We start from the raw sequence: 27,085 nt of genomic DNA on the forward strand, positions 1-27,085 counted from the left end.
CCATTTAAACTCCACATTTACCATGAGCACCGCAAAATGTCGAGCTCTGTCTGCTTGAATATTTACCACAGTTCTTCAATGGGACGTAATGTAAAAGGACAAGGGCTGGCGCTCTTTGCTCAATTGTGTCCAGCAGCTTTAAATTCTACTACTTAAGTAGTTAAAAATCTGTTCTTTTGTTGAAGGAGAGAACTTATGAATAGAAGGCAGCAACGCTAGACCCTTTAGAAATGACTGGTATTCAGGCCCTGTAATTTACTGGGCAATAATTTCAAACTCAAACAATCCCAACAGCAAGGTGGCTGAAGTCCACCAAAAGTTCAAAATGGGATATGTTCTCTTTAAAATTTTGAGAGCGACTAAATATGACAACCATCTGATGTATGAAAATTATTCACAACCAAAAACAGACAGTCTGGAAATAGCCGGGATGACTTCATTTAGACAGAATTACCCAAATCTGTTTCTAATATACACAGTACACATAATAAATTTTTACAATATGACAAGGAAAACAAACTTAATAAAAGTTCCCGATCTTTTGTTACACAAGCATGCTATATCCATGCTATGTTTATAATAGTTTGCTCATGATATCACAGCTCAGTAACAAAGGCCCAAGCAATACAAAAACAGTTACTAGGCATGACATCAGCTCACAACTACCGTAATTACATCGGTACACAAATTTCCCAAACTGTACATTTTCCAAACTGCTTCTCAATTTCAACGGCTGCCTTTAGACAATTACTTGCAGAGCTGTCTGCAGGCTTTGAGTAATACCCGTCTTTCTTCTCTTTCCCAAGCGTCATTTCCCTTTAGAAAGTGCATATTTCAATTATAAGCACTATTTTTCAAATATGCCCATCAACATATGTCCAAATTAGGAGACGGTGTGCTCTGGTGGTTAGTGAGGAGCATTAAGCATCAGCAACTCTGATTCCATTCCTTTTGCTTTCCCTGTTTGCGGGGCCCAGGTGGTAGCTCAGAGAGAGGCAGTAGAGTGTAATGGATGAAAGCATAGACTCTTGAGCCAGATTGTGTGGGCTAGAATCCCAGCTCTGCCACTTATCAGCTGTATGGCCTTGGACAAGTTAACTTCTCTATGCTCCCCTTTCCTCCCCTGTAAAATGGGAATAATAATAGAACTTACCCCATAAGGTTGTTGTGTAATAGTTGGCTCCTAGAAAGTACTATATAGTATTTACTATTTAATATGATAACTATTATCTTTCTGGGACTCAGGTTCCTGTTTGAAAACCTGGCTTAAATTAACCTGACTTAGGGTAAACTGTTTAATTTTTCTAATGTCAGGGAAAGGGGTTGCAGCCTGGTCATATTACCTCAAGATAGTGAAGTTCAATGAGTAAAGTTTGAATGAATGAACACATGCATGTATGAATCAATGAATGAAAATATAGGTCCTGAAAATAACCAATAGTTACAGAAGTGAAAAACACTATATTGTGGAAATTGAGGTTCAACCTATTTTCTCTAATCACTTATTTTCATGTTCCTGCAATGAATGTTGATAAACATCTCTGACCCAATTGAAATAGTAAGTGTAAGGAAAACAGATATTACCTTGTGATTTTAGAAGTGTATTTCTCTAAGGACCAAACTTTTCTAACCCATCCTATATGCATAACCTCTGTCTCACTGTGTTGTGTGGTCAGCTGGCTTTCCTGACTGGGCAGGGTGCCACGGGAGCACGACTACCCGCATTGTCACTTCTGGTCCATGGTATTGCACCAAATGCTGTTATTCTAGGCTCCAGGAAATTTTCTAACCACTGGACAGGGTCCAATGCTGTGTGCTAATGAGTTTCAGATTGGAGGACTTCACTGTGCATGTGTCAGAAAAGTGCCACGGTTTATAGCGAGGTGGGGGGAGGGAAGAAAAGACACACAAAAAGAAAAAATAGTAGTTAAAAAATGCTGGCTACTCAAATTGACAGGGAACGTGACCTCTGCACTTCAGCAGAAATTCTTCCAGACTTACAAAATAAAGGAGTTTGCTTTTATCACACACTGTGAGACTCATATGGAAAAATGGAAAACACTACATCACTTGACCTCAGCGTGCCCCCTTTCAACCACAGACGAATATTGTGTACAAAAATTCTAAACCAACTTAAGATGTTCCAAAAAAAAAAAAAAAAAAGAGAGAGGCTTTAATTGTCTACATTAGACTTGATGATCATTATTTTGGTTCTGAGATTTTGCTTAGAAGATTCACACAGGAAAAAGACTCAAAATTCCAGGAACAGTATTTTACCACTTTGGGGATAATGATGTAGTGGTCTCTATTGGGTGGGCGTTATCATCGTCTACACTCCCATTGCACTGGAGAATACTGAGCAAGCCTGACTCGCCCAGGCCTGAAAGTCACTCAAGACTAAAATCATGATTATTTGCTTACATTAACAGAACATTAAAACCAATTTTAAACAACTTAAGGAAACTCGAGCCATCTTTGCTTGGTGATTCACTGCCATGGGAAACCAAGAAGCTCTTTTCTCCCTTCAAGGCAACCGATAGGCTTGACAGCAAGACCTCATTGTGGGATCACAGCCTATCCAAGAAGAAGCCGCCCGTCTGCCGCTGCTTTTATTTTTTTGTTAAGAAGAATCGCTTCTTAGGAGAGTCTAACTCACAGAACTTTTGAGTAATGAGATTACATTTCCATTTTTTTTCTTTTGCCACACTTAGTCCTGGGGACTTTAAAAATCCAATTTTTTCACATCCTCGAACTGTCAGCAACATTTTTTCAGATGGTGTCAATAAAATTGATTGCTTGCAGTTCTGAGGTCTGTTCTGCACATGGAAACAATATCATTTATTTTAAAGTATTTTCGATAGGGATGGAAGGAGAAATGGAACCTCAGGAAACCCATCCACAACATTTGGAGAGGGGTGGGAGGGAGCAAATCCAAAGCAAAGTAAATGTCCTGAACATTACCGTACGCTGGAAACTTTGACAAAATGTCCTGATGTATAAACCCTAAACCTGACTGTTGTGCTGACTGTTGTGCTGACTGATACGTCTTCCTGTCAGATATGAATGATGTTTCTGGAGCATTAATATGTTCATTAAATTCTAACTCCCTGTACTTAAAATATTCTCTACTTTGGCTCAGAGGCATCTTGACAGCTCTGTTGTAATCATACATGTGAGGCCCCCAGTCTACACAGTTGTAGAGATGCCTCATACCTACAACCAATCTGTTGCTTTTACAAGTTTAATCTAGGTATTAAGCAGCTGATTGTGGAACCACGTTGCTTCGACATCTTCAACTCAGCTGTATATCACAAAAACCACTATGGGTGGTGACAGACTCCCATGATGCCTAGCAACTGTACATGCCTCTAACTCCTTAATCTGTGATACTACAAAATATGGCTTGCGTTTTTTTTTTTTTTTTTTTTTTTCCCCTCTTTCCCCGAAGCACAAGTGGACGACCAGCAAGGGTCCGACAGTGTTATTCCTAATTACCTTTTTTTTCACTCTTGATCCTGTGGCTCTCATAATTAGTTACCTGGGGCTGCAATCCAATTTGAAGTGATGACAAGAAAGTGATCCATGAAAAAGTAATAAGTTAAATCCAATTTCAGCCTTCCTCTAATTAAATGCACATGGAACTAATGACTCCAACCCTAGCATTTTAGTGATAATGGTAATTAGCGAGGTGGGAGTCACTCTCTTTTTCAACACTGGAGGTGTAAACCACAAGGTAAAATGGCAGGAGCACTCTTAATTACATGTGTCATTTTGTCAGCAATTTACACATTTTTGACCAGTCAAGTATGTTTTTTTCCCCGTCCCTCTCCACCTCCTAGCCCCAACAACGATTACAACACACTAGTCCATGCTCCAAACACATGGACGCTCACAAGAGCACTTCAGACTTGAAAATAAGAAATAACTTAGCTTTGCTGTTGTTGATCACCTCTTTCTGTCCCCGCCACACACACATACACACAACACACAGACACACATGCACATGCACACACAGACACATAAAGATACACTTAGGGTAATTATGCAGCTCTAAGTCCTCTTAATTGAAATCCAGATATTTACAGTGGAACTGATTTTTGTTGGTTTCAGTTCTCTTTTTTTGCTTATAACACGGAAAATAGAGTAATTTACTTATTTATGGAAAATATGACACTCAGTAGGTGCTGAGTAAACACCCCTAAAAAGAGAGGCAATAATTAACTTCTCCATGGCATATTGGTTATCTGTGGTTCTAAAAGCCTGGCTTACCATCCTGGTGCTGTTACTACCTTTGTGCTGTGTAGCAAGTCAGTTAACCTCTCTGTTTCCATTTTCCTCATCCATTAAACGGTTTAAGGACAGTGCCTATACTACGGAGTAGTTAAGCAGCTGGTCCACGTTCAGCACTGACTAAACATTCATTATCTACCACACTTTGCATGTGGTGGCAGAGACATGATTACATATAAAATATTAGCATCATATTTGCATTTTAATTCTTAGATACATTTAAACTAGTGATCATATAATTAAATGTCCAAACTGAGATACTTTTTTTTTTTTTGAGATGGAGTCTCACTGTCACCCAGGCTGGAGTGCAGTGGTGAGATCTCAGCTCACTGCAATCTCCGCCTCCCAGGTTCAAGTGATTCTCCTGCCTCAGCTTCCCGAGTAGCTGGGACTACAGGTGCGTGCCACCACGCCTGGCTAGTCTTTGCAAGACGGGGTTTCACCTTGTTGGCCAGGCTAGTCTTAAACGCCTGACCTCGTGATCTGCCCACCTTGGCCTCCCAAAGTGCTGGGATTACAGTCGTGAGCCACTGCACCTGGTCACTTTTTTTTTTTTTTAATCGAAATAGAGTCTTGCTATGTTGCCCAGACTGGCCTCAAACTCCTGAGCTCAAGAGTTCCTCTGGCCTTGGCCTTCTTAGTAGCTGAGATATGGTGCACAGCATTGCAGTTGCATCTGGTTCAAACAGGGCTTTTTTTTTTTTTTTTTTTTTTTTTTTTTGAGATAGGGTCTTGCTCTGTTACCCAGGCTGGAGTGCAGTGGCACCATCATGGCTCACTGTAGCTTCGATCTCCTGGGCTCATTCAATCCTCCCGCCTCAGCCATCAGAGTAGCTGGGACTACAGGCACCGGGCCTGACTAATATTTTTGTATTATTTGCAGAGATGGGGTTTTGCCATGTTGACCAGGCTGGTCTCTAACTCCTGGACTTAAGTGATCTGCCTGCCTCAGCATTTCAAAATGCTGGGATTACAGGTGTGAGCCACTGTACCTGGGGATACTTTCGAGAGAGAGAATTATGAATAAACAAAACCAATCAATAGTCATGGAGTGGACTGTCCTGGGCAGACTGGGACACAGGGCCACCTATATACAGCTGAAGTCGAAATACCAAAAACGAACTAACTCTTTATATTACAACTTACACCAAAATTCTGGAGGCAAGGACAAAACAGACTATCAAAGAAAAAAAAAATCTTAAAGCAGGAGTATGAGCCTGGACCCCAAGGTGAACTTTTGAGGTTCATGAAATCCCTAAAATTGGATGTGACATTTTGTGTTTATGTGCATTTTTCTGGGAGGAGGGGTCACTGTTTCTATCATATTTGTAATGGTGCATGTAATCGGAAAGACTTAAGAACTATTTATAAAATATTTCGGTTTTATTATTTCTTATCGAGACTTATTTTTAGGGTTTTGGGATTCTCGAAAGTCATGTGATAACAGTAACATCTTAAAGGTATCACAATTTCAATGCTTTGATCAATTTAAAATGCTAGGGATGCCAATTCTAGACAATGTTAACTCTAGACATAAAAAAAAGTTTGCCTCCCTCTCCTAAATTATCCTCCTTACTAATCAGTGCATAGGGCTATTTCTTAAGGGTCAGTACTTCAAAACCATTCCATTTCACTATCAACAGCATAAAATTGTAGTTTCCTTTATAGGTTTCCTCTTGCCAATTTATTCTTTAGTGAACAACGTGGAAATGATACGAGCTACTAAGATTATATGTGGCATTAATGCAAAGCAAAATGCTGCCTAAAGCATGTTTTATATAACTGCAAATAAAAATGCTAAAAAAAAAAAAAAAAACCACCTGCTGAATCTTGTATTTTAACCTTCTCCACTTAAAGCAAGAATCCACATGATCACTCTGAGCTTCCAAGTGGACTAAAGGGCTGGCCTTCTAAGTGGGTTTCACCATCTTTCCTTCCAGCGAAATGACCTTCTGAGTAAGGGGCTCACATATGACATCACCTTGGAAGGAAGGGGATGGGCAGGAGGGAAAACTATCAGATGACTGGCTTCAGGTTCAAATTTTTTATAGGGGGCCTGAAACTGGTGAGCTTTCCACTGTAGGCAACACACAAAGTTTACTTTCTTTCCTAACTTTAATGCTGCCAGAATACACATGTACTCTTACTTTCTTAGGAGAAAATGTGTCATTTGATTTCCTTCCAGTTTATGTACTCGTGCCAACAACTAAAATGCTTAAAGAACCAAAATGAATTGCTACCCAGAAATGGTGGTCAAAGTTCCAAAATTTGATCAATAAAATTGCTCATCTACTCACAAATTAATCTTCAGCCAGTAAAGTTACACATTTTCGAGGTTATGAGTACACCTGCACTGTTTAGCATTTATTTCATTTGTTTAAGCCATCTTCAGAAGTATATAAATATTTATAAAAGAGAGCCAATGCTGGGCGCAGTGGCTGTAATCCTAACACTTTGGAAGGTCGAGGCAGGTGGATCACCTGAGGTCAGGAGTTCAAGACCAGCCTGGTCAACATGGCAAAACCTAGTGTCTACTAAAATTACAAAAATTAGCTGGGCGTGGTGGTGCATGCCTGTAGTCCCAGCTACTCGGGAGGCTGAGCAGAAGAATCGCTCGAACCTGGAAGATGGAGCTTGCAGTGAGCCGAGATCGCTCCACTGCACTCCAGCCTGGGTGAAAGAGCGAGACTCCATCTCAAAAAAAAAAAAAGAGCCTACTATTTTTACTTATCTGTAATTTTCTTTTTGCAGCAAAATGTTAATTTGTTTACAACTCATAAGCTTACTGAAGGCAGGGTCTGTCTCTTCAACAGTTCTGTATCCCATGAACACCAGCACCATGCCCAGCCTGCTTTGGAAATGATCACCAACTGGCACTTAATTAATTCAGATCACTCTGATTCTGAATTTATGATGGGGCCAATTTTCAATTTTCATTTGTATCATTCATAAAAAAATTTGCAAAGCAAATGAACAGACTAAGTAAAAAGATAATTTCAGTTACTAAGTAGAATATTTCTCAAGAACTTTAGAAGCAATGTCTATGCCCGATTAATGCCTTCATTAATAAACCACATCACCCAAGAATGTGACCAGCTCAGATTGGTTCAGTATGTGGATCTGCAAAGAGCAGCATTTCTCTCTTATTTACTCTCATCTCCCTGAAATTAGACCAAATTGGTGATGTTTGACTACATTTTATGATCTCTATCGAGTAACCACTTATAGCCTCCTCTAACTTTCCATTTTCTTTTGTTTGTATCATCAGCCTGTGAAACCAGAGAGCGCTGCCAAACATAAAGCAGGGAAGTGTGAGATATGCTTAAAATATGAGTCACAGTATATTTGGGGATTTGGGTTTCTTTTTTTTTCCCCCCCTCAAGCTATCAGCAGATCAAATCCTCCTTCCCTGTCAAGCCTTCCTCTATGCAGAAGATCTGAAATTTGCTAAAATCGGTCTCTCGGTGTAGTTATGAAGGGTGAGAAGATCAGAGATGAGCACTGTTAAGATTTGCTATAGGATTTCCCTTTCATTTCAGAGCCACTCCGGCGGAGATGCCTCAGCGAGGATGCAGTATGGCAAGATATATTTAAATATGAAGGTTATTCCTTCTGTGAATCACCAAGTCTATATGCATATTTTTATAATGAGATAATATACCATGTGGCCTAGGATAGTAATTTCTCCTCTGTTTGTGGAAGGCCAGCCAACCTAATAAAGCTTACTGAATGTGCATGACCCTCTCAGGCAGCTGAGGGGTCCTTCAGCAATTGTCTGTGATACACACACACACCAGTCCACCAATCCTTTAGATTTCTTTCCCCCGGCCAAATCTTAAAGCTGGTCTAAATTCTCTGCTTGTCAACTCCTCTACTTGGGGGGTAGGAAAAAAAATCAAGACATCTTCTTTACCAAAACCAGCATTCAAGATTACCCCTTCTCCCCCTACTTTTTATACAGACTGAGGAGCTCAGCAGAATGTGTGAGGTTGGTTTTGACACTGTCCTTGCCAAGAAAAACGAAGCCCTCTATATCATCCTCTTCTGCATGGTGGCTAAAAACCCTGTAACAGGCAAGAAGAAAAAGAGCCCTCAAAAGGAAATCCCCTGAAACTTTACTTCTTATATTTAGCCCTCAAGGAACTTCGTTCATCTTGGAAAAGAAGTTACCTAAAAATGCCATATGTTTTTAAAAAGCAAGTATGAGGGAAAATAATTCTACCATAAAAAAATCACAAATGATATTCAATACTGAAGAGCAGTGTGATCAGACAGATTGTGTATGTGTGTATTTTTTTTATTATCTCTAACCAAAGCTCTACTATGTGTAAGATTTTCCCCCCAATAATATATTTTCATTTTCCCAATGCACTTGAGGTCTGATGAATTCAAGAGGACTCGGGGTATTTTTAAGGCTGTGAGAGCTCCAAGAGGGAGGCAAAAAGAATGGACCATCATTTGAATCAATGAGTGACAGGCTGGGCTAGCTCCCTGTATACATTAATAAATTAGAATTTTAATTGTGTCTCTGTCCACAGGAGATGCCCCAGTACTTTAATATGTACCAACAATTGGCTATGTTATGGAATCTGCAACGTGGCCTCCGCTGCTGACCTCTGAAACACAATTCCCAGTCTGACTACGGAAACTGTTCAGTTTGATCCTTTCAACTTATTTGAATCCTGACAAATAAGCTCACAGCTGAAAGGTCAATATAGTCATATTTCATCCTCCAGAGCTGTTCTTAAGACATCTGCACAACAAAGCACTTCTTATAGCACCTGACATGGGCCCTCAATGGCACTATACCTCATTAAAAATGTCCCCTGCATGCGCATGCATTCCAAGGCACATGGTCTGGTGACGGTTTACCAAATAAGTATTTACAGAAGGGTTAGTAAACAAGGCACATTGTCAACTCTTCCAATAAAGTGTCACTATAGTGCTGAACTCTCTCTGGAAAGTGAGTTTCCCAAGTACATGTAGAAGAACTAGGACTTGCTGGTCAAGGTCAGTTTGATCTTTGCGGATAATCTGGGAACAGGCTGTGGTTCACCCTGACCTGTGAAAAGTAAACACAAGCTAGAATTTAGGTTGACCTCATTATCCAATTAATTGGCACCAAGTTATACACCTATCAGCTACCGCTTACAGATTCTGTCCCCTCCTGTGATAGGGATGCCCACCTTCAGCTATGAAAGTAGTCTGAACCACTTAGGACCCGGGTGCCAAGTGCCCTCTTTTAAATGTGAGCATGAAGACCCTGATTCAAGTTTCTTTGAAATTTCTATTACAATTTTCTACTTTGAGTCAAAAATCCAAGTAAGATTTTTTTTTTTTTTTTTTTTTTGAGATGGAGTTTCACTCTTGTCACCCAGGCTGGAGCACGGTGGTGCAATCTTGGCTCACTGCAACCTCCACCTCCCAGGTTCAAGTGATTCTCCTGCCTCAGCCTCCCTAGTAGCTGGGATTTCAGGCACCCGCCACCAAGCCTGGCTAATTTTTGTATTTTTGGTAGAGATGGAGTTTCACCATGTTGGCCAGCCTGGTCTCAAACTCCTGACCTCAAATGATCCGCCTGCCTCAGCTTCTCACAGTGCTGGGATTACAGGTGTGAGCCACCATGCCTAGCCCCAAATTAGATTTTTATAAACTTACTCCTTCTTCTACTCCATTAACCCCTTGCCTTCAACGTGCCTGAAATCAGAAGTTGCTAGAACAACCAGTTTTGTATCTTTACATAAAAATTTCTTGCCACTTAAAAATTATGACCTAGAAACATTCTGAACATATCCACTGAAGAATTGGGTATATATTAGAATCATTACAAGACATAATATTAAAAGTACCACATCCTCCTCAGGCCAAGTCATAGTTCTTGATGCTACTGACATTCTGGGATGAATCACAATGTGCCGTGTCCTGTGCATTGCAGGATGTTTGGTAAGATCCCCGGCCTGTACCTACTGGATGCCAGCAACACCTCTGCCCTGCTAGTTGTGGCAACAAAAACGTCTCTAGACATGGCCCATTGTCCTCTGGTCGAGGGGGGGGGGTAATCATCCCTATTGAGGATGACTACACTAAAGTAAGGTGTGTGTCTGTGTGTGTTTATCCCATTTCCAGACCCAACATAAGAGAACGTGGTGACAATTCTGAGTACTATGAACTTTTCTCATTGGTAACCTACACTGCCTATCAGCAACTCAACACTTGCAACTCCTTATCCTTCTATTATATTCACTGATCAGGAGATCTTATGCCTGACAATAAAACTTTTGGTCAAACACACATTTTCCCCAAAATGTTATACCCTGCTGGTAAACCAAAAATGTACTTTCCACAGAAGATTTTCTTACATGATTTGCAATGCTCAACACAATCCACTCCGGTACTGCTTATCAGTTATCCCAAAGGGTAGGATGTCAATTTAAAAAGAAAAAGAATTGTTACCTGAAGAGCTGGTTGTTTGTCATTCCTCTTGGGAGATTTTAATCCACTAACTTGCTGCTGCTGTTGCTGCTGAAGAAGGAGCTGTCTTGCCACCTGAAGTGCCTGGAAGGAAAAACAGATGAAAATCCTTTGCGTTACTACACAAGTTCAGGGGACTCTTCATAAAAAAGGATTCCAGGAAGTGCGCTTTGGGACTGGGTCCTGACTTTCCTATTTCCTGGCAAATGAAAACAGCAAACGAAACTTCCCACCAGTCTTAGTTGGAAAAATTTCCAGAATCTGTTTACGTTTCCTTTGACTTGGCCAATTTCATCCACAGTTCCACAGGCATCTAAGCAGACACTTTATTCCTACTACAGATCTGACATGAAATGTAAGACCATGAGTGATTGGGACTCTGAAGAAAGATGACAGAGACACTAGGAGGAACCCGGGCAAAGATGAAAACTTGGGAGACACTACAGGGCCCTTTCCAGGATCACCTTCACCCTTCCTCAATTCTTCTTGGGGAAATGTGGGGACTCAAGTTGAAAGTAATACTTTCACCTGATCTGAGTCCAAATAAAGAGAAACAGCTAAGTGGTGGATCACAAGAAAAGTATACACTATGGGTTAGGCTATCTAGGAAGGAAGATGAAACAGATGAGACATACCTAGGATGACCCTGATAGAAATCAGAGAGGAAAATTTGGCAAATCTGATCTCTAGTCATCTTAAAGAGGAACGCTATGTATCTGTGAATAAAACTGGTTATGTTTATTACAAATGACCCTTTCAGGCTTACAATATGGGAAGGTTTTTCCTTAAAGGTAGACATTGGGGAGGTAGTATGAATTGGAGATAAAGCAGGAAGAAAACAGAAGAGTCCTCTAAAATGTTTAACATATGACTGACAAATCTTTTCAAAAGTTCAAGACTGGGCGTGGTGGTTCACGCCTGTAATCCCAGCACTTTGGGAGACTGAGGTGGGCAGATCACTTGAGGTCAGGAGTTCGAGACCAGCCTGGCCAACATGGTGAAACCCTGTCTCTACTAAAAATACAAACATCAGCTGGGTGTAGTGGCAGATGCCTGTAATCCCAGCTACTTGGGAGGCTGAGGCAGGAGAATCGCTTGAATCCAGAAGGTGGAGGTTGGGGTGAGTTGAGATAGCACCACTGCGCTTCAGTCTGGGTAGCACAGTAAGTTTCCACCTCAAAAAACAAAATAAAATAAAATAAATAAAAGTTCAAGTAAAAAAGAAAAAAATAATGTCATCGATAAACTCCCACGAAGACATTCACTGCCAAAGAATTCAGAACAGGAATAATGGCTAGCCACACACCTTTCCAAAGATGGCAGTAGGATCAGCAACAGAAAACTGAAGTTTGAGGATATTGTGCTAGAAAGTCATATGAAAAGTTGGCTTACTTGAGTCAATGCAGCTGAGAACCAAGAACGGCAGAGAACATGGCAGAGATGTCAAGAATGCTCATTAAATGATGTGCTTAGAGTTTAGACACAAAATGAGACTTCTTCTTATATGAATAATAATTTCTATATGGTAACCAAATTATTTGTGCATCAAAGAAGAGGCACACATAGATGTCATCAATACATCAAAAGGACCTGAGGCTATAGTCTTACAAACTTAGCATAATGGACTTATGACGGTAGTGTGTTCCTTAACAAGGAATAGGTACTTCATTTATATAAGAAAATAACATGTATATTTACAAGAAAAGTTATAGGGACAATGGTGTAATGGAAGAGAGGTAAGAGGGCCTGGGTGTCCCTGTGCATTGAACTCAGAAGAAAGAGAAAACAGAGTAGTCTACAGGATTAATGTTCATGAGCAGACACCTAAAAACATGGAATGTGCAAGAACAGTGCTTCTCCTAAAAGGACACGCTCACTGAACTGTGCTCATAACTAGAGTTGTAACACATAATATTTTTAAGACACTGTGTAAGGTTGAGTGGCGCCTTTGTGTTTAAGAGGTGCAAACGGAAGCTGACAAACATAAGCACTGATAGATAAGTGACAAACAAAAGACCACGAGAAAAGTGGAACCCTGCTATCCCACCTCCCTACTGCGTCCCCCATGTCCCAGGGAGGCCTTCTGCCTACTGAACTCACCACGACCAGCCCTTCAGATGTAATGCACGGGCTAGTTCAGCTGTGAAGGGAGAGACAGATTCGACAAGGCCTGCCTGGAAGAGCCTCGAGAAAAGGGGCTGTCTGAGTGGGGCATCTGGAAGCCAAGACGCCTGGGAGAGTTGCCTGAGACTCTAGCCTGCTGTCTCAGGGAGGATTCACCATCACTGGACTCCGGGTTTCCTTGTCTCCTTGGAGACGCTCAGTACATGCGTAGGTGTAAAAGTGGGCAGAGTGAAGATTTCATTTATATCATATAAGAAAAATAGTCCCAGTCCCCTTTGCAAGGTATCTGCAGGAGCAAAAGCCTCTTCTCCTACTATATATGTTCCCTTAGTTATTTCACATGAAGGTTTTACGGCTTTTTAATGTAGAAAGGGAACTGTTATATATTTTAAGTGCTATCATCAGAGTTCTTAGAATAATAGACTGATCAGCAAAGAAGGGTTTGGTTGCTAGTTGGAAAGGCAGAGAGAGGGACTGTAGATGACAGTGCAGAGAAAAATATGGTGGGAAAGAGGAGAAAGGTTACACACACATTTAACACTAAAATAAAGCAAGCAAAGAAAAACAAAGTAATGAAGACTCTATATAACTTATACTCCACCAAATACTGGGAGAACAGGCACTCACTTTTTATTACTATTATTATTATTATTATTGAAGATGGAGTCTCACTCTGTCACCCAGGCTGGAGTGCAGTGGTGAGATCTCGGCTCACTGCAATCTCTGCCTCCCGGGTTCAAGTAATTCTCCTGCCTCAGCCTCCTGAGTAGCTGGGACTACAGACATGTGTCACTACACCCGGTGAATTTTTGTATTTTTAGTAGACATGGAGTTTTGCCATGTTGGCGAGGCTGGTCTCTAACTCCTGACCTCAGGTGATCCACCTGCCTCGGCCTCCCAAAGTGCTGGAATTACAGGTGTGAGCCACTGTACTCGGCCTCAATTTTTAAATAGTCAAGTCTCAGAGCAGCTATAGTCAACTCCTCAGTTCAGCAAAGTGTCTTTAAGAAAAACATACACACATACACACAAAACTATTCTTTTTTTTGGCAGGGGGAGGAGGGGGCAAAATCTTGCTCTGTTGCCCAGGCTGGAGTGCAGTCGTGCAATCTTGGTTCACTGCAACCTCTGCCTCCTGGTTTCAAGCAATTCTCTTGCCCAAGCCTCCCGAGTAGCTGGGACTACAGGCACCTGCCACCATGCCTTGCTAGTTTTTGTATTTTTAGTAGAGACAGGGTTTTGTCATATTGGCCAGGCTGGTCTCAAACTCCCGACCTCAGTGATCTGCCCGCCTTAGCTTCCCAAAGTGCTGGGATTACAGGCATGAGCTATCGCGTCCGGCCATCACAAAACTATTCTTATATGAGCATGGTCTCATAAATGTACATAAGCAAAGGAAAGTATAGAACTTAAACCTAAGTTTTCAACAAATGCTTACTGAGCTGGCTCTACAGAATGATCACACATTTCAAAATTAGCTACTAGGATCCGCAGATTTAATTTTTCTGGTTTGAAGGGGGTAAAAAAGTCATGTGTAACTTTTTTTTTTTCAGACCCAATATAGGGTACATGAACTTAAATAATCATATTGCAAACCCCAGCCTCTTCATACCATCTCAAACAGAGGCCCACTAAAGACGATAATCCAAGATACAAGCACAGGGGGAAAAGGTTTGCAAACTTGTGTGAACCCAAGGGAAACTGTAGCCGACCTACTGAACAGAGAACACCACAAGATAAAGATGTGCAAACTGGCTTCCAAATTTCAGCCCCCAAATGAATAAACACAGGTAAAATAACTTTAAATATTTGGGATGGAGAGACAATACTAGTGCAGAGAATAATTCATTTGGATATGAATTGCTATGAATTATCCCACAATAATTCCCCAGCTTTATCATGAGTATGTTAACAGAGTAGGAACAAATTATTATCCATATCCTCCCCAAATTAAAATCCATTTAAAAATTGCCTTAGGCCTCAGCAGGAGTTTTAAAACCTAACTGAACAGAACCTATAACATGCTTTGAAATCAACCAATAAAAGGTGCTTTCTTTCCATGATATATAAATTACTGTGGTCTAGATTTTAAATTGTCACATGCAAGGAGAGGCAATAAATCCTTAGTGTTTAACACTATGTATCTGGGCATTATAATATAAATATCCAGCATCTACGATTTGTAAAAAGTAAAAAAACACTTATTATAATGTTCAGTGTGGGACAGTGAAAAATGTGCAATGACTGACGGGATCCCCTTTGGAAACTATGTCAGAGACCTATGTTCACCATGTTTCCTGTAGATGATGACTTGATAACCATTTTTACCTGTTATGTGATCAGAACAGATTATGTCCTTCATCTCCAACTCCACTGCCTAAACCCCAGAGATAATCTTTTTTTTTTTTTTCTTCGAGCCAAGGTCTCACTCTGTTGCCTGGGCTGGAGTGCCGTAGCACAATCACAGCTCACCGTAGCCTTGACTTCCTGGGCTCAAGCAATCCTCCCACCTCAGCCTCCTGAGTAGCTGGGACTACAGGCATGGGCCACCACACCCAGCTAATTTTTTCATTTTTGTAGAGACAGGATCTCACTGTGTTGCCCCAGCTGGTTTCAAACTTCTGGGCTTAAGCAATCCTCCCACTTTGGCCTCTCAAAGTGTTGGGATTATAGCTGTGAGTCACAGTGCCAGGCCAGAGATTATTCCAATACAATTGAGGAGTGAGAATGGACTTTTCTTATTCTTATAACAATATCTCAATCACAATTAGAGAAAAGTCCCTTAGGATATATTGTTTGAAGATAAAATTAGATTCTCTGGATACAGAATGTGTGTGGATATGTGTTTGAGTTTATGGGACAGGGAGAGAGAAGGGTGAAAAAGGAGGAAGGAGAGGGCAAGCGGCAGAAAGAGAGAGACAGAAAAGATATAAATAAATGAATTTCTCTTTTAAGAAGCAAGGATCAAGTCTGACTCAAGTTCCAGATCAATTGCTAATGTAAATAATGTAAAAGGTCCAATCCCATCTCTGGAGACCTTTTACTCTTGGTGGTGGTTCCTGGGCTGGGTTGAGTCAACACTTCCTTTATAACAGATGTGACAATTGCCTGGCACTGGATAACCTGGTCCTGTATTTTCATGCTAGGCTCAGGTTACAGTAAAGACACAGTTTGAGGATGTCACAGAGCGGAGGTGAATGATAAAATAAGGCACTTAGAGCCCAGTTGCGCACATTCACATTTATTTTCCTTCAAACTAAAATAAGTGGCTCTCTGAGCTAAAAGAAGAAGTGGGTGGGGCAGGGGGAGTAGGGGGCAGGCACACATCACTTTCATCTCAACTGTGGATTGACTAGTCTCCCATCTATGCCTGGATCTGCACAAGGGGTTGGAACTGCCCAATGGCTGGCATGCCATGGTCCATGGCCAGCTCTCAGAACTCAAGAGCCAGTAAGATGTTCCTTTCACTGCTGGTTTGGTAGGTCATGTTTTCACATTAACTGGGAACCTGGACATTTTTGACACACCTTCCATTCCATTAGTCCAAGATTACTTCATTCTCATCAGTGCCTTCCTATTCTTAGTAAATAAGCGCCATCTGTTATTTACAAATTATGTTTTACATAAGCATGTTTACAACTTCTGAGCTATTTACATTCTAAGATCATAGCAGGTGCTTATATTTAGGGGCTAGGTAATTCTATGTTTAGCATGTTTATCAAGGTAGCCGATGTTCAAAAACATGTCTACCATATTTTAAGAAACATCAACAAGTTTATATAAAATATGGTTTGAACAGGCATGCACACATACATAAAGCAAGCTGGTAGAAGGAGAAAATCTTTCTAAAATGTTTTGCATAACACACTTGGTGACAGGGTCTGAGATAAGCCACTGACACATGGAGGTCTTCAAAAAATATGACTAACTGGAAAGTTTCTAGTCATGGGCCAGCAAACTATAGCCCGTGGACCAAATTCAGTCTCTCACCCGTTTTGTACATCTGTCATATATCAGTTCATGACATAAGAATGGTTTTTGCTTACTTAAATGGTTGAGAAAAAATGAAATAAGATTATATTATGACATGCAAAACTTATATGGTATTCAAATTTTGGTATTTACCAATAAAGTTTTATTGGAACACAGTCAAGTTCATCCCCTTATATATAATCTATGGCTACTTTTCTGCTACAAAATGGAGTCAAAGACTTTTGACAGAGACCACATGGCCCTTGAGACCTAAAGTATTTCTTATCTGGCTCTTTACTGGAAAAGTCTGTCAATCCCCGTCTTAGGTTGCTATCTGTATTCTGAGATCCCCAAAGATTTCATTAGATAGAATCTTATATAAACACATCTTTCAATCAGTTCCCCAAAATAATTTTAGAGTTTGGCCAAGGAGCAAGAACATTATTAATTAGCTGTTCTTTAAGCTCAAATTCAATGTTGATGTTCTGAAAAGGAAATACATCCATGTGCTTTTGATCTGAAACTGTTTAAAACTTGCCTCAAAGCTTGAAGATGTGTTTCTGCTGGTAGGTAATTGACAGCAGTTCAGATCAGTATGAGATCCTGAGCACCCACAGAACAAAGACAGCACGTGCCTTATTGGTGGCCAGTCGAGAGTTGGTTATTTCCTGTCTGCCCTGAGAAGTTGTCCCATTTCCAGCTTGAAAGGCTGGTCTGAGTCAGCCATCCTTCTTCTAATTTCTTTTCCTAGACTCTCCCCACCCCTCAAGATCAAACCTGTTTTTCAGATAATTTCATGGGCTAATCAACAGTCACTGTGGATATGGGGGTGGGAGGAAAAGCTTGTAAAAAGAGAAAAGCAGCATGGGAAGATTAGTAGGAAAGGAGTCATATTCTCTCCTCTGTTTCTCATCCTCTACATCCTCTTTGAGTCCCTCTAGAGAGCCTGGTTCCCCTAAACTAGTTTGCTATCTTTGTTCAACCCCAGCAACCAAAGCAATGATCATTTAACACAATCTGACAATCACTCTGTAGCAAGACCGGGGACTAAGTATGCAAGGAAACTTCATCACCTTCTTGCTTTAGACAGAGCAATCACTCCAGTGCAGGAAGGAATTAAGGGCTGTAAATGACTTAAAGAAAAGAAAAAGAAAGAAATGACAGTGCCTTGTAGAACTGGAAGTATTCATACAGAATCAGCAGTATTCCAAAGCAACAGGTTCTTCAAACACTTTTTAAAAAATTTCATTTTACAAATAGAGCACTTGGTTACAACAAGACAATGGAAAAAGTAAGCTAATCTCATGGAGGAATTCTGGTGATTGTGAAAATATTAGATGCTCAAAGAAAGACTCCAATTCTTATGACTATGTAACTATTAGATACACAAGGGAAGAACAAAAGCACTGCAGTAAATCGTTGAGTCAGGTTATTGGCGTCGTAAATAGAAAACAAAACACATCCTCCAACAAAACTTACAGGGGGTAATGACCATTCACAGACAGCCTTTAACAGTTTCTTTGTACCAGTCACTGCTTGGTCTCCTCTATGATATTGCAAATAAGGGTGTGGACTCTGAACATTCACCGGTAGTAAATCCACTTGACTCAACCCCAAAAGCAGGTGCAGTAGACAGCCAAGTCTTACATCAACTGGGATATATTGAATTTGAATCAGTGGCTGAGAAAGGAAAGGCTCTATGTAGCATCATCCATCCTCAAGAGTTTCGACAGCTGGACAAATTATCCTATGCTTACAGAGCATTTAATAACAGCTGATATTTAGGTAGGACATTTTGCATGGATTTAAAAAAGCGTTCCAGTCTTTGCAAATAAGTTTATGAGACAACGTCAAGATAGGCATGGAGAAAAATCAGAGCAGAGACAACTCCGTATCTACAGCTTTTCAACATTATGTGTTTGAGTCAAAATGGAAAGGGACAAGAAACATAAAAGTCATTGTTCTCTCTGGTCATCATTGTCCTAACTGCAGAGGAGTTACAATCATGGATCACGGGCAGTGTCATCTCTGTGTGGGGATGGTGGGGAAGAGGTAAAGGCCAGGCCAAAGCACCCTCTGCAGTACTTGGACCACTTTATCACCCCACACCAGCCTGAATCTCTTCTAGATCTACGTCCAATGTTAGGTTTCACATATACTTACAGACATGATTTTATATTCTTTAAGCTACACGTAGGGTGGTTATCATTGCTATGATGCCTATTATGTATATTCCTTGCTTTTCTTTTACTTTAATGTTCAACAAATACCGCAAAGGTAGGTTTGGGAATTGTGCTTTTTGTTTCTTTTAAAGTCACCAATTTATTTGAGTATATTTTCTTGGGGAGGAAAAGATGGCAAAAAATCCTTCCTTCTTCCCTCCCTCTCTCCCTTCTTTTTTTTCTTCAAGAACTGGGACGAAAGAGAATTGTGCAAATGTGTTCCTGCACCACCTCGTGATTTGCCTGCATTACTGTTGTGGGTTCAAATGCCATTCCATGCACCAACTACAGGAGACATGGACACACAGAGATGCCGAAGGCTCTAGATAGGAGGTGGCATTCTGCTAGAAACCCCACCGCCAATCAAGCCCAGGAAGGGGTCAGCAAACCCTGTATCCGCTTGCAACTATGAGTAACCTTTTTTACTTGAAAGGCACATATAGGATACTTCCCAGCCAGGAAGCTAAAGCATAGGATCTTCATGACATCAAAAAAAAAGGGGGGGTATCTATGGTCTATGGTCCTCTTGCAAAATTAGGTGTAGTAAGTTTAACGACTACAGTCAGGAAGTCTGTTTGAAGTCTTTTGGAAGAGCTAAAAAAAAAAAAAAAAAAAAAGCCACCACCATCATACTCCTACTCCCATTAACATAGGGCCCTATAACCACCTTGCTGAGGCACTGGCTGGTTGCTCCTCTTGGAGCCAGTGCCAGACGATGAATCACTACACCATTCACTACATTTTGAAGCTTGTGGAAGAATCTAACTAGAATTATGCTCAAAATAATGGAGGATTTTCCATGATTTTCCTAGTAACACTGAACCCAGTTCTTGCTCAAACAAATATGGTGCTGTATTCCTTTTTTTCTTATACTATAAGTCACACATACTCGGGATGCCCTAAGAGGCAATTAACACCTATGAATGCTTTGCTTCACAAAGTACCTTCCTTTTCTTGCCTGAATTTGGGCAAAGAAGCAAAGAGTAAAAATGATTTAGAGGCAACATTCCAGCAGATAGAAGACAAAAGAAAGAAACAGAAATGGGAATATAGGAAAGGCCCAAACAAGATTAATAATGTAAAATGTGGAACTACTCACTATTGATCAAATATTAGGATTGGAGGGGGGAAATCCTAATATTCTCCATTAATTTACACTCCTTAAAGCATTATTTAAAATAGCTAAGATTGTATCTGTATAACAGTTTGAAAAATGAGGAGCATCCAGAAACACAGGGACAAGTGCAGCATAACTTCCCTACATTTAAGACACTAAATAAAAACACTGTATTGATTGTTTACTATGAACCAGATGCTGTGCTAGTTAGTTTCTCTCTACACTAATTTTACTTCTTGTTCCCAACTTTTCTAACGGAAGTTGGGGAAAGTTGTATAACTCTTGATTTAAAATGGGCAAACAGTTCAGTGACTTGCCCAAGGTCACAAGTCTACAGAGTGGCTAGGATGGAAAAACAAAAACAAAACATTGTCTCATGAGAACTTGATACTCACACTGTACCAAGGTCACTGATTAGACCAAAGATGGCCGTGGGTAATCTTGGCAAAGGGCTATGCAGACCTCCGGAGCTAAAAATGCATGACTCACGGTGGGCCCTTCTGCTTCCAGAATGAAGGGAAGGGTCTTTTCTCAGTGTCACACCTTCTAACTTTAATCTCCCTTCCTTTCCCCACACAAAAGACTTGCTTTTTTTCAACCAGATGTTTCCATGGCCAGGACTCCATGAGCCATAACCACATCTACAAGTCTGCCCTCCCTGTTCTTTGCCCACATTTACATGGCATCCAAGAATCTTTTTCATCTAAATTCAACCATTCCCTAAAAACTCTGTTCACAATCCATTTCCTTCAAGCAGCAGTGTCCCCTGATATCCCCAGACCCAAGGGACCAGCCCTGCTTCTGAATCCCTATAGCAGCATCCTGTGTTTCTACTGTTGTGATGGCAAACTCCAAGCAGGCGGACAGGAAGGAATTAACAAGTCCAGCTATCTCTGCTCTCTCACACACTGTGTTTTCACCTCTCTGGTTATCTGAGTTCATCCATCTTCTTTTGGAATACTGATGTTGTCCCCATCATACCTTGATTCTCAGTTCTTCCTCAAGCCTCATTCTGGACAAGTCCCTCATTCTTTGGTTCAGCTAAGCCAAAGTTGGATTTTTTTCAAAAGGAACTTTTCATAAAGCAAATAATAGAAAAGCAGAGCTAAGAGAACACAAGTCTTTTTCTTTTTTTTTTACCCAAATTTCACTAAAGTCCAGCCATAGTTAATGATTCCGGACACCTGTATCTTACACTTCACCTCCATCTAAGTGAGATCTCTTCTCCTGACCCATTCGGCGTGACTTTTAGGTCCAGCGGGATTTCTAGCTCTTGTTTTAAGCCATTGTAGACTCTTGCACTCTGCTATAAATACATTATTCTTCTTCTTTTTTTGGTGGAGGTGGTATGGGTGCTAACTTACTGTGTTATTAAACCTGCCCTGGTCCCTGGTCATTGGGGATAAGGAAGATAATTAAAAGTTGTATTTTTTTTAGTGTTTATTGCCAGACAAGTACCAAACAGTGCAGAGCCATTATATTATTTATTTTTTCACAATTCTTTGAGGTAAATTATACCCAGTTAACAGATGAGGGAGAGAGAGAGGGGGAAGTAGGCGAGGGTGAAAAAACTAACTACCGGGTACTATGCTCAGTACCTGGGTGTCGGGATATCCCCAAACTCAGCATCATGCGATATACCCAGGTAACAAATCTGCACATGTACCCATGAATTTAAATTAAAAGTTGAAGTTATATTTTTTAAAAAAAGAAATGATACAGAGGGACTCCATATGTCTATTACCTAGTGCTAGAAAAGAAATTCTTTTCAGGTTGGGCCTAACAGGTTAGGCCTTTCTCAGTTTTTGCCTTTTCAGCAGTTATACACTTACATTTTTTTTTTTTCTTCTCTCTGGAGAGAAAAAAATTCTGAACAATTCTTGGAAAAAATAATATTTAAAAAAATCCCCAAATAAAAACACCACAATTGTTTACTATAAATACATTGTTTAAAGTATGTCAAATAACTAAAATAGTTAAGCTATTTTACCTACTCCAAAATATTTGTGTTACTTATTATGCAAAGCATATAGAAAAATGTTTCAAATATCACTATTACAATTGATACTTATAATACAGCATGATGTATGCAAGTGTGTGGTGCACGCATTATGTTTGTGGTTACTTTAACTTGTAGATCATAAACTGTGTGTCAAAAAAAAAAACCAAAAAACAAAAAAATAAAAAAAAAAAAAGAGAAACACAAGACCAGAGAGGTTACATTGTAAAGATTATGTGACATATGTAGGTAAAGCCCTTAGCACAGCACCTGAAGCATGCTAGTTATTCAGTAAATGGAAACTAAAACTATTACTACATGTATAATACACTGCCCCAGGCATAAGAGAATACATTTTCTCAATGGAAAGCAAAGATTCCTTTTTCCCAGTGATCTCAAACCACTGGTGGTCCTCTTTATAGAAACACTAAGAAAACTTGCAGCATCCTCTCTTGAACCCAAAGAGATCTAAGGCAGTCAACTTTAATTGTACAAAAAGCAAACTGAGGACAAGAGGGGTACGTGGTTTATCTGCAGTCACACAGATGACATGCAGCTGAGAATCCTGGCTCTTACAATGGCAAAGGCACTTGAGCAAATATGACTCTTTCTGACTCTTACCAAACATTCACCCATGCCTTGCTAATTCCCAATGCAGGAATGGCTGCCTAAGAGGCAAATATTGAGCTAGGGGGAGATGATGATACTGGTGGTGATGCTACCAATGAAGAAAATGGTGACTAACACTGAATCCCAACTACAATTGGTTCTAAATTGCTTTATATAAACTGAAAGTTTATGTAATGTGGTCAAATTCACACAGCTGGGATAGAATCCCTTCACTATATTCAAGAACGACACACACAAAAAGTCCACCAATCCACAGACCTATGGATTTGGAGTTCTTCCATTCACCTGGAACTAGAACTACTTGCTTGACATGACTGATTTTAAAAAAAAGTAGACATATATAGAAAAATATATCAAGTTAATCTAAGCCACACAAAAAGGTAACTTTGTAATGAACTTTAGAAAGATTACATCTTATGGTGGCAAAGAAATACAGATTTGATTGGCTTGTCGCGGAATTAGAAACTCTTTAGAAGGGAATTTGAAAAAAACTGTGGTCATCTGATATACAATTATGTTCACAGAGTTGTGCTCGAAAAGTGACAATGATCTTTGGAACTTCAGTAATCACAGTTTAGCATAAGATGGAACTTGAGTCTCCAGGCATGAAGAAGTAAGGATTCTCTGGGAATTTGGGGGAATTACTGACCCTGAGAGAATCATAGGAATTACAAAGAAATAGAAGTTTGCTTTGAAAAACATTAATATATTTCTACAAAAGCAGCATACATAGTGGTTGAACACACACCAAACATTGTGTCTGGATCTGAAGGCCAATTCCACCATTTGCTAGCTGTGTGACCTGAGACAAGCTAGTTAACCTCTCTGTGTCTTAGTTTCTTCCTCAATAAGAATGGGAGGAACTGAAAGTACCTATGTCAAATTGATACATGTAAAGTGCATAGTCTAGAGCCTCACACTCAATAAGTAACAAGTGATTTTGAAAAGTGCTGTATAACTACAGATCATGAAAGTAGTAAGTTCATGGTAGAAGATATGTAAAATGTATTCATGAATTGGGAGAATAATAAAAAAAAAAAAGACACCATCATCTCCAATGACACATTGTCAGCATTTGGGGATATGATTAAGAAAATACATTTTCCGCCAGGCATGGTGGCTCACACCTGCAATCCCAGCACTTTGGGAGGCTGAGGCAGATGGATCATGAGGTCAGGAGATCGCGACCATCCTGGTTAACATCGTGAAACATTGTCTCTACTAAAAATACAAAAAAATTAGCTGGGCGTGGTAGCGGGCGCCTGTAGTCCCAGCTACTCAGGAGGCTGGGGCAGGACAATGGTGTGAACCCAGGAGGTGGAGCTTGCAGTGAGCCGAGATCGCACCACTGCACTCCAGCCTGGGCCACAGAGCAAGACTCCATCTCAAAAAATAAAAATAATAATAAATAAATAAAAGAAAAGAAAAGAAATTTTCTTGGGCCAGGCACGGTGGCTCATGCCTGTAATCCCAGCACTTTGGGAGGCTGATGCAGGGGGACCACTTTAGCCCAGGAGTTGGAGATCAGCCCAGGCAACATGGTAAAACTCCGTCTTCTACTAAAAATATAAAAATTAGCCAGGTGTGGTGGTGCACACCTGTAGTCCCAGGTACTTAGGAGGATGAGGCATGAGAATTGCTTGAACCCATGAGATGGAGGCTGCAGTGGGCTGAGACAGCACTACTGAACTCCAGCCTCCAGAGCAAGACTCTGTCTCAAAGAAAACAAAAAACAACCCCCGCCCCCCAAAAAAGAAAAGAATGTAGTCCCAGCTACTCGGGAGGCTGAGGCAGGAGAATGGCGTAAACCCGGGAGGCGGAGCTTGCAGTGAGCTGAGATCCGGCCACTGCACTCCAGTCCGGGCGAGACAGAGTGAGACTCCGCCTCAAAAAAAAAAAAAAAAAAAAAAAAGAAAGAAAAAGAAAGAAAGAAAAAAGAAAAGAATATTTCTTAAGCAAAAACTGGAATCATTTTGTATGGTCTTTTGAAAATTACATTTTGAAATTAAAAGCACATTTTGAGTAGAGATTTGTTTCAAATCTAATTTCTATATTCAGGTTCCAACAAACAAACAGTATAAGGAGCCAAACAACCCAAGCATCCACCCTACTGTGGAGTTTTCTGGAAAAGCTTTCAACAAAGGAGTCTGAACAGTAAATGGCACTTGCCTAATTTTCACACTGCGCTTTAGAAACCCAGGAAGGAGGCCCAGGGCATTCCAGAATTGAAGAATCACACAGTACCATACCAGGTTAACAGTATGTTTCAATTCTTTTGCCCCCAAAGCATGTAACTACAGAGCAACCGCTGACTTAACTTTGCAGCGCCCATAAGCAGTACTGTATCTGTTTCTTCACAAAGAACAAACTAACTTGATTTTTGTGGAAGTTAAATTGCCAACATCATATTGAGTTAAAGAGAAACAAAACAAAAATCAGAAGTTTCAGCCCATGCTGTATCTTTAAAAAAAAATACATCCTTTGACCCTAAATAAAATTAAGCACGATTAGTCTTCAACACCTCCTCCCTCCCACCACCATCAACATCACGCACTAGCTATATTTTCCAGGCCAGTTTCTTCATGGTAAAACACTTTCTCATGAGACTGCCTGTGGTCAGGGCTGACTATGTCACAGGAAAAAATGCTTCTCATGATCTCTAGATCATAGCACTTCCAGGTCTAGCATGAGCAATAAATACAGACACACCCGGAAATTGTAAATGATTTTAACAACAGGACATTTTCCCACCTCAAAAGTGGGATAATCCTTGCAGCCTACCTATGTCCCTGGGGTGTTCTGAATATTAACAAGTTAGCATTAGTCAGGCACTTTGATTTCTACAGACAAAGGGCTCTGTATAAATACAAAGTATGATTATCCAACCCAACTGCCTTTTGGAGAGAGGCGGAAAGGCCACTGCTTCCGTCGTTGTCCTCTCAAGAGCAAAGCAGAGCAAAGCAACCTCCCAGTTATCTGCAGGCCAACACTCATGAAAGTTGCACTGTATCTGAGCCTCTGGTGCACCGTTCCCTTATATAGTCAATGAAGAGGGAATCCCTTCTGTGTGCATATTTTCAATTCACATTCCAAAACAGTATAGGCAATGAAACAGATTTTCGGCTGTGATTTATAGGCCTTGATGCGACTGGGCCAGGCACTGTGCTAGAATCACGCACATCACTTCTTCAGGATGTGGAGAAGTAAGGAAGCCCCTACAGAAAATCATGTTCCCATATTTAAAGAATATGCCAGTATGCGCACATATCTCAGTGAATGCCTACATATTAAGAATGATTTCACAAAGCCATGCAAACCCCACCTGAGAACTAAAAAAATACATAAATTTTAAATCTAAATTTAATATAGATTTGAGCCTTTCCCTTGGCCTCTGGAGGAATCAATTTGAGATAATGACAACCTTGAAGATAATGAAATAGGTTACATAACATTAAAGACTAGAAGGTATTTCCGAGGGACACGGACATATAAGTAGACTCTCTGAATTACAGCACCTGCCTAACATCTTTAAAGAGAGGGACAAAATGTTGGCCTCTGATAAATTACGTTGTACCCTAGCCACAGACACTATGGTATACTTTCCTTTAGTTGAGTTATTCATGTTTAGCTTTAAACATCAGAATATAGCCTTCAACAAAACGGTAAGAGCCACTGGTTTGTCCAATGGTATTATGATTTAAAACACACACACATACACCACACAGTCGAGCTACTGAGGCAGGCATTCCTAAGTGAACTGTCTAGAAAAAGCTAAACTAATGAACAAAGTAATCCTGGGAAATCCTGTTCCATAAAACCATTAGTTGCAATAGGCTAATTCTCAATAAAAAGTCTGGCAAATTCTCAGAAGGCAAAAAGTGTCCTGAGTCTTAAGGGTTAACTCACTTGCCTTAAAAAAAAAAAAGACACATATAATTTCCTTTTATCATAAAACAATGCATTTATTATTTTCTGTATATCTATTAAAGGGCATGGCTTTCGGAGTGGAAAACAAAACAGAACTTGGTCACATGTTTATTTGCTTCAGCTACTCCCTTCCCCTTCTGATAAATAATCAAACATGCCATCCAGAAAAAAACAAAACCAGCGAGCTGGGAAATTTGATGGTCATCAAATAGACTGAGATACCAAGAAAAGCAGCCCACTGTTCCCACACTGAGTTTTCAGCCCCCACACCTACACTAACATCTGAGTAAATACCTTCAGTCACTCTTTCCATTTTCCCTGCAATTACTCCTA

At 40.3% G+C, this 27,085-nt stretch overlaps 1 protein-coding gene across 17 annotated transcripts in view; it reads right to left on the minus strand.

Annotated features, from left to right (window-relative positions):
• FOXP1 (forkhead box P1) overlaps nucleotides 1-27,085 on the minus strand; it is a 639,577-nt gene that overhangs the window by 149,479 nt on the left and 463,013 nt on the right. For all 17 annotated transcript variants that reach the window (XM_033210432.1, XM_033210433.1, XM_033210442.1 and 14 more), the window contains one exon: nucleotides 10,744-10,845. In XM_033210432.1, coding sequence (XP_033066323.1) covers nucleotides 10,744-10,845 — 102 coding nt within the window. The remainder of the gene's footprint in view (nucleotides 1-10,743; nucleotides 10,846-27,085) is intronic.

The sequence above is a fragment of the Trachypithecus francoisi genome, unplaced genomic scaffold, assembly GCF_009764315.1.
Source record: "Trachypithecus francoisi isolate TF-2019V2 unplaced genomic scaffold, Tfra_2.0 Lachesis_group0, whole genome shotgun sequence".
NCBI classification, from domain to species: Eukaryota; Metazoa; Chordata; class Mammalia; order Primates; family Cercopithecidae; genus Trachypithecus; species Trachypithecus francoisi.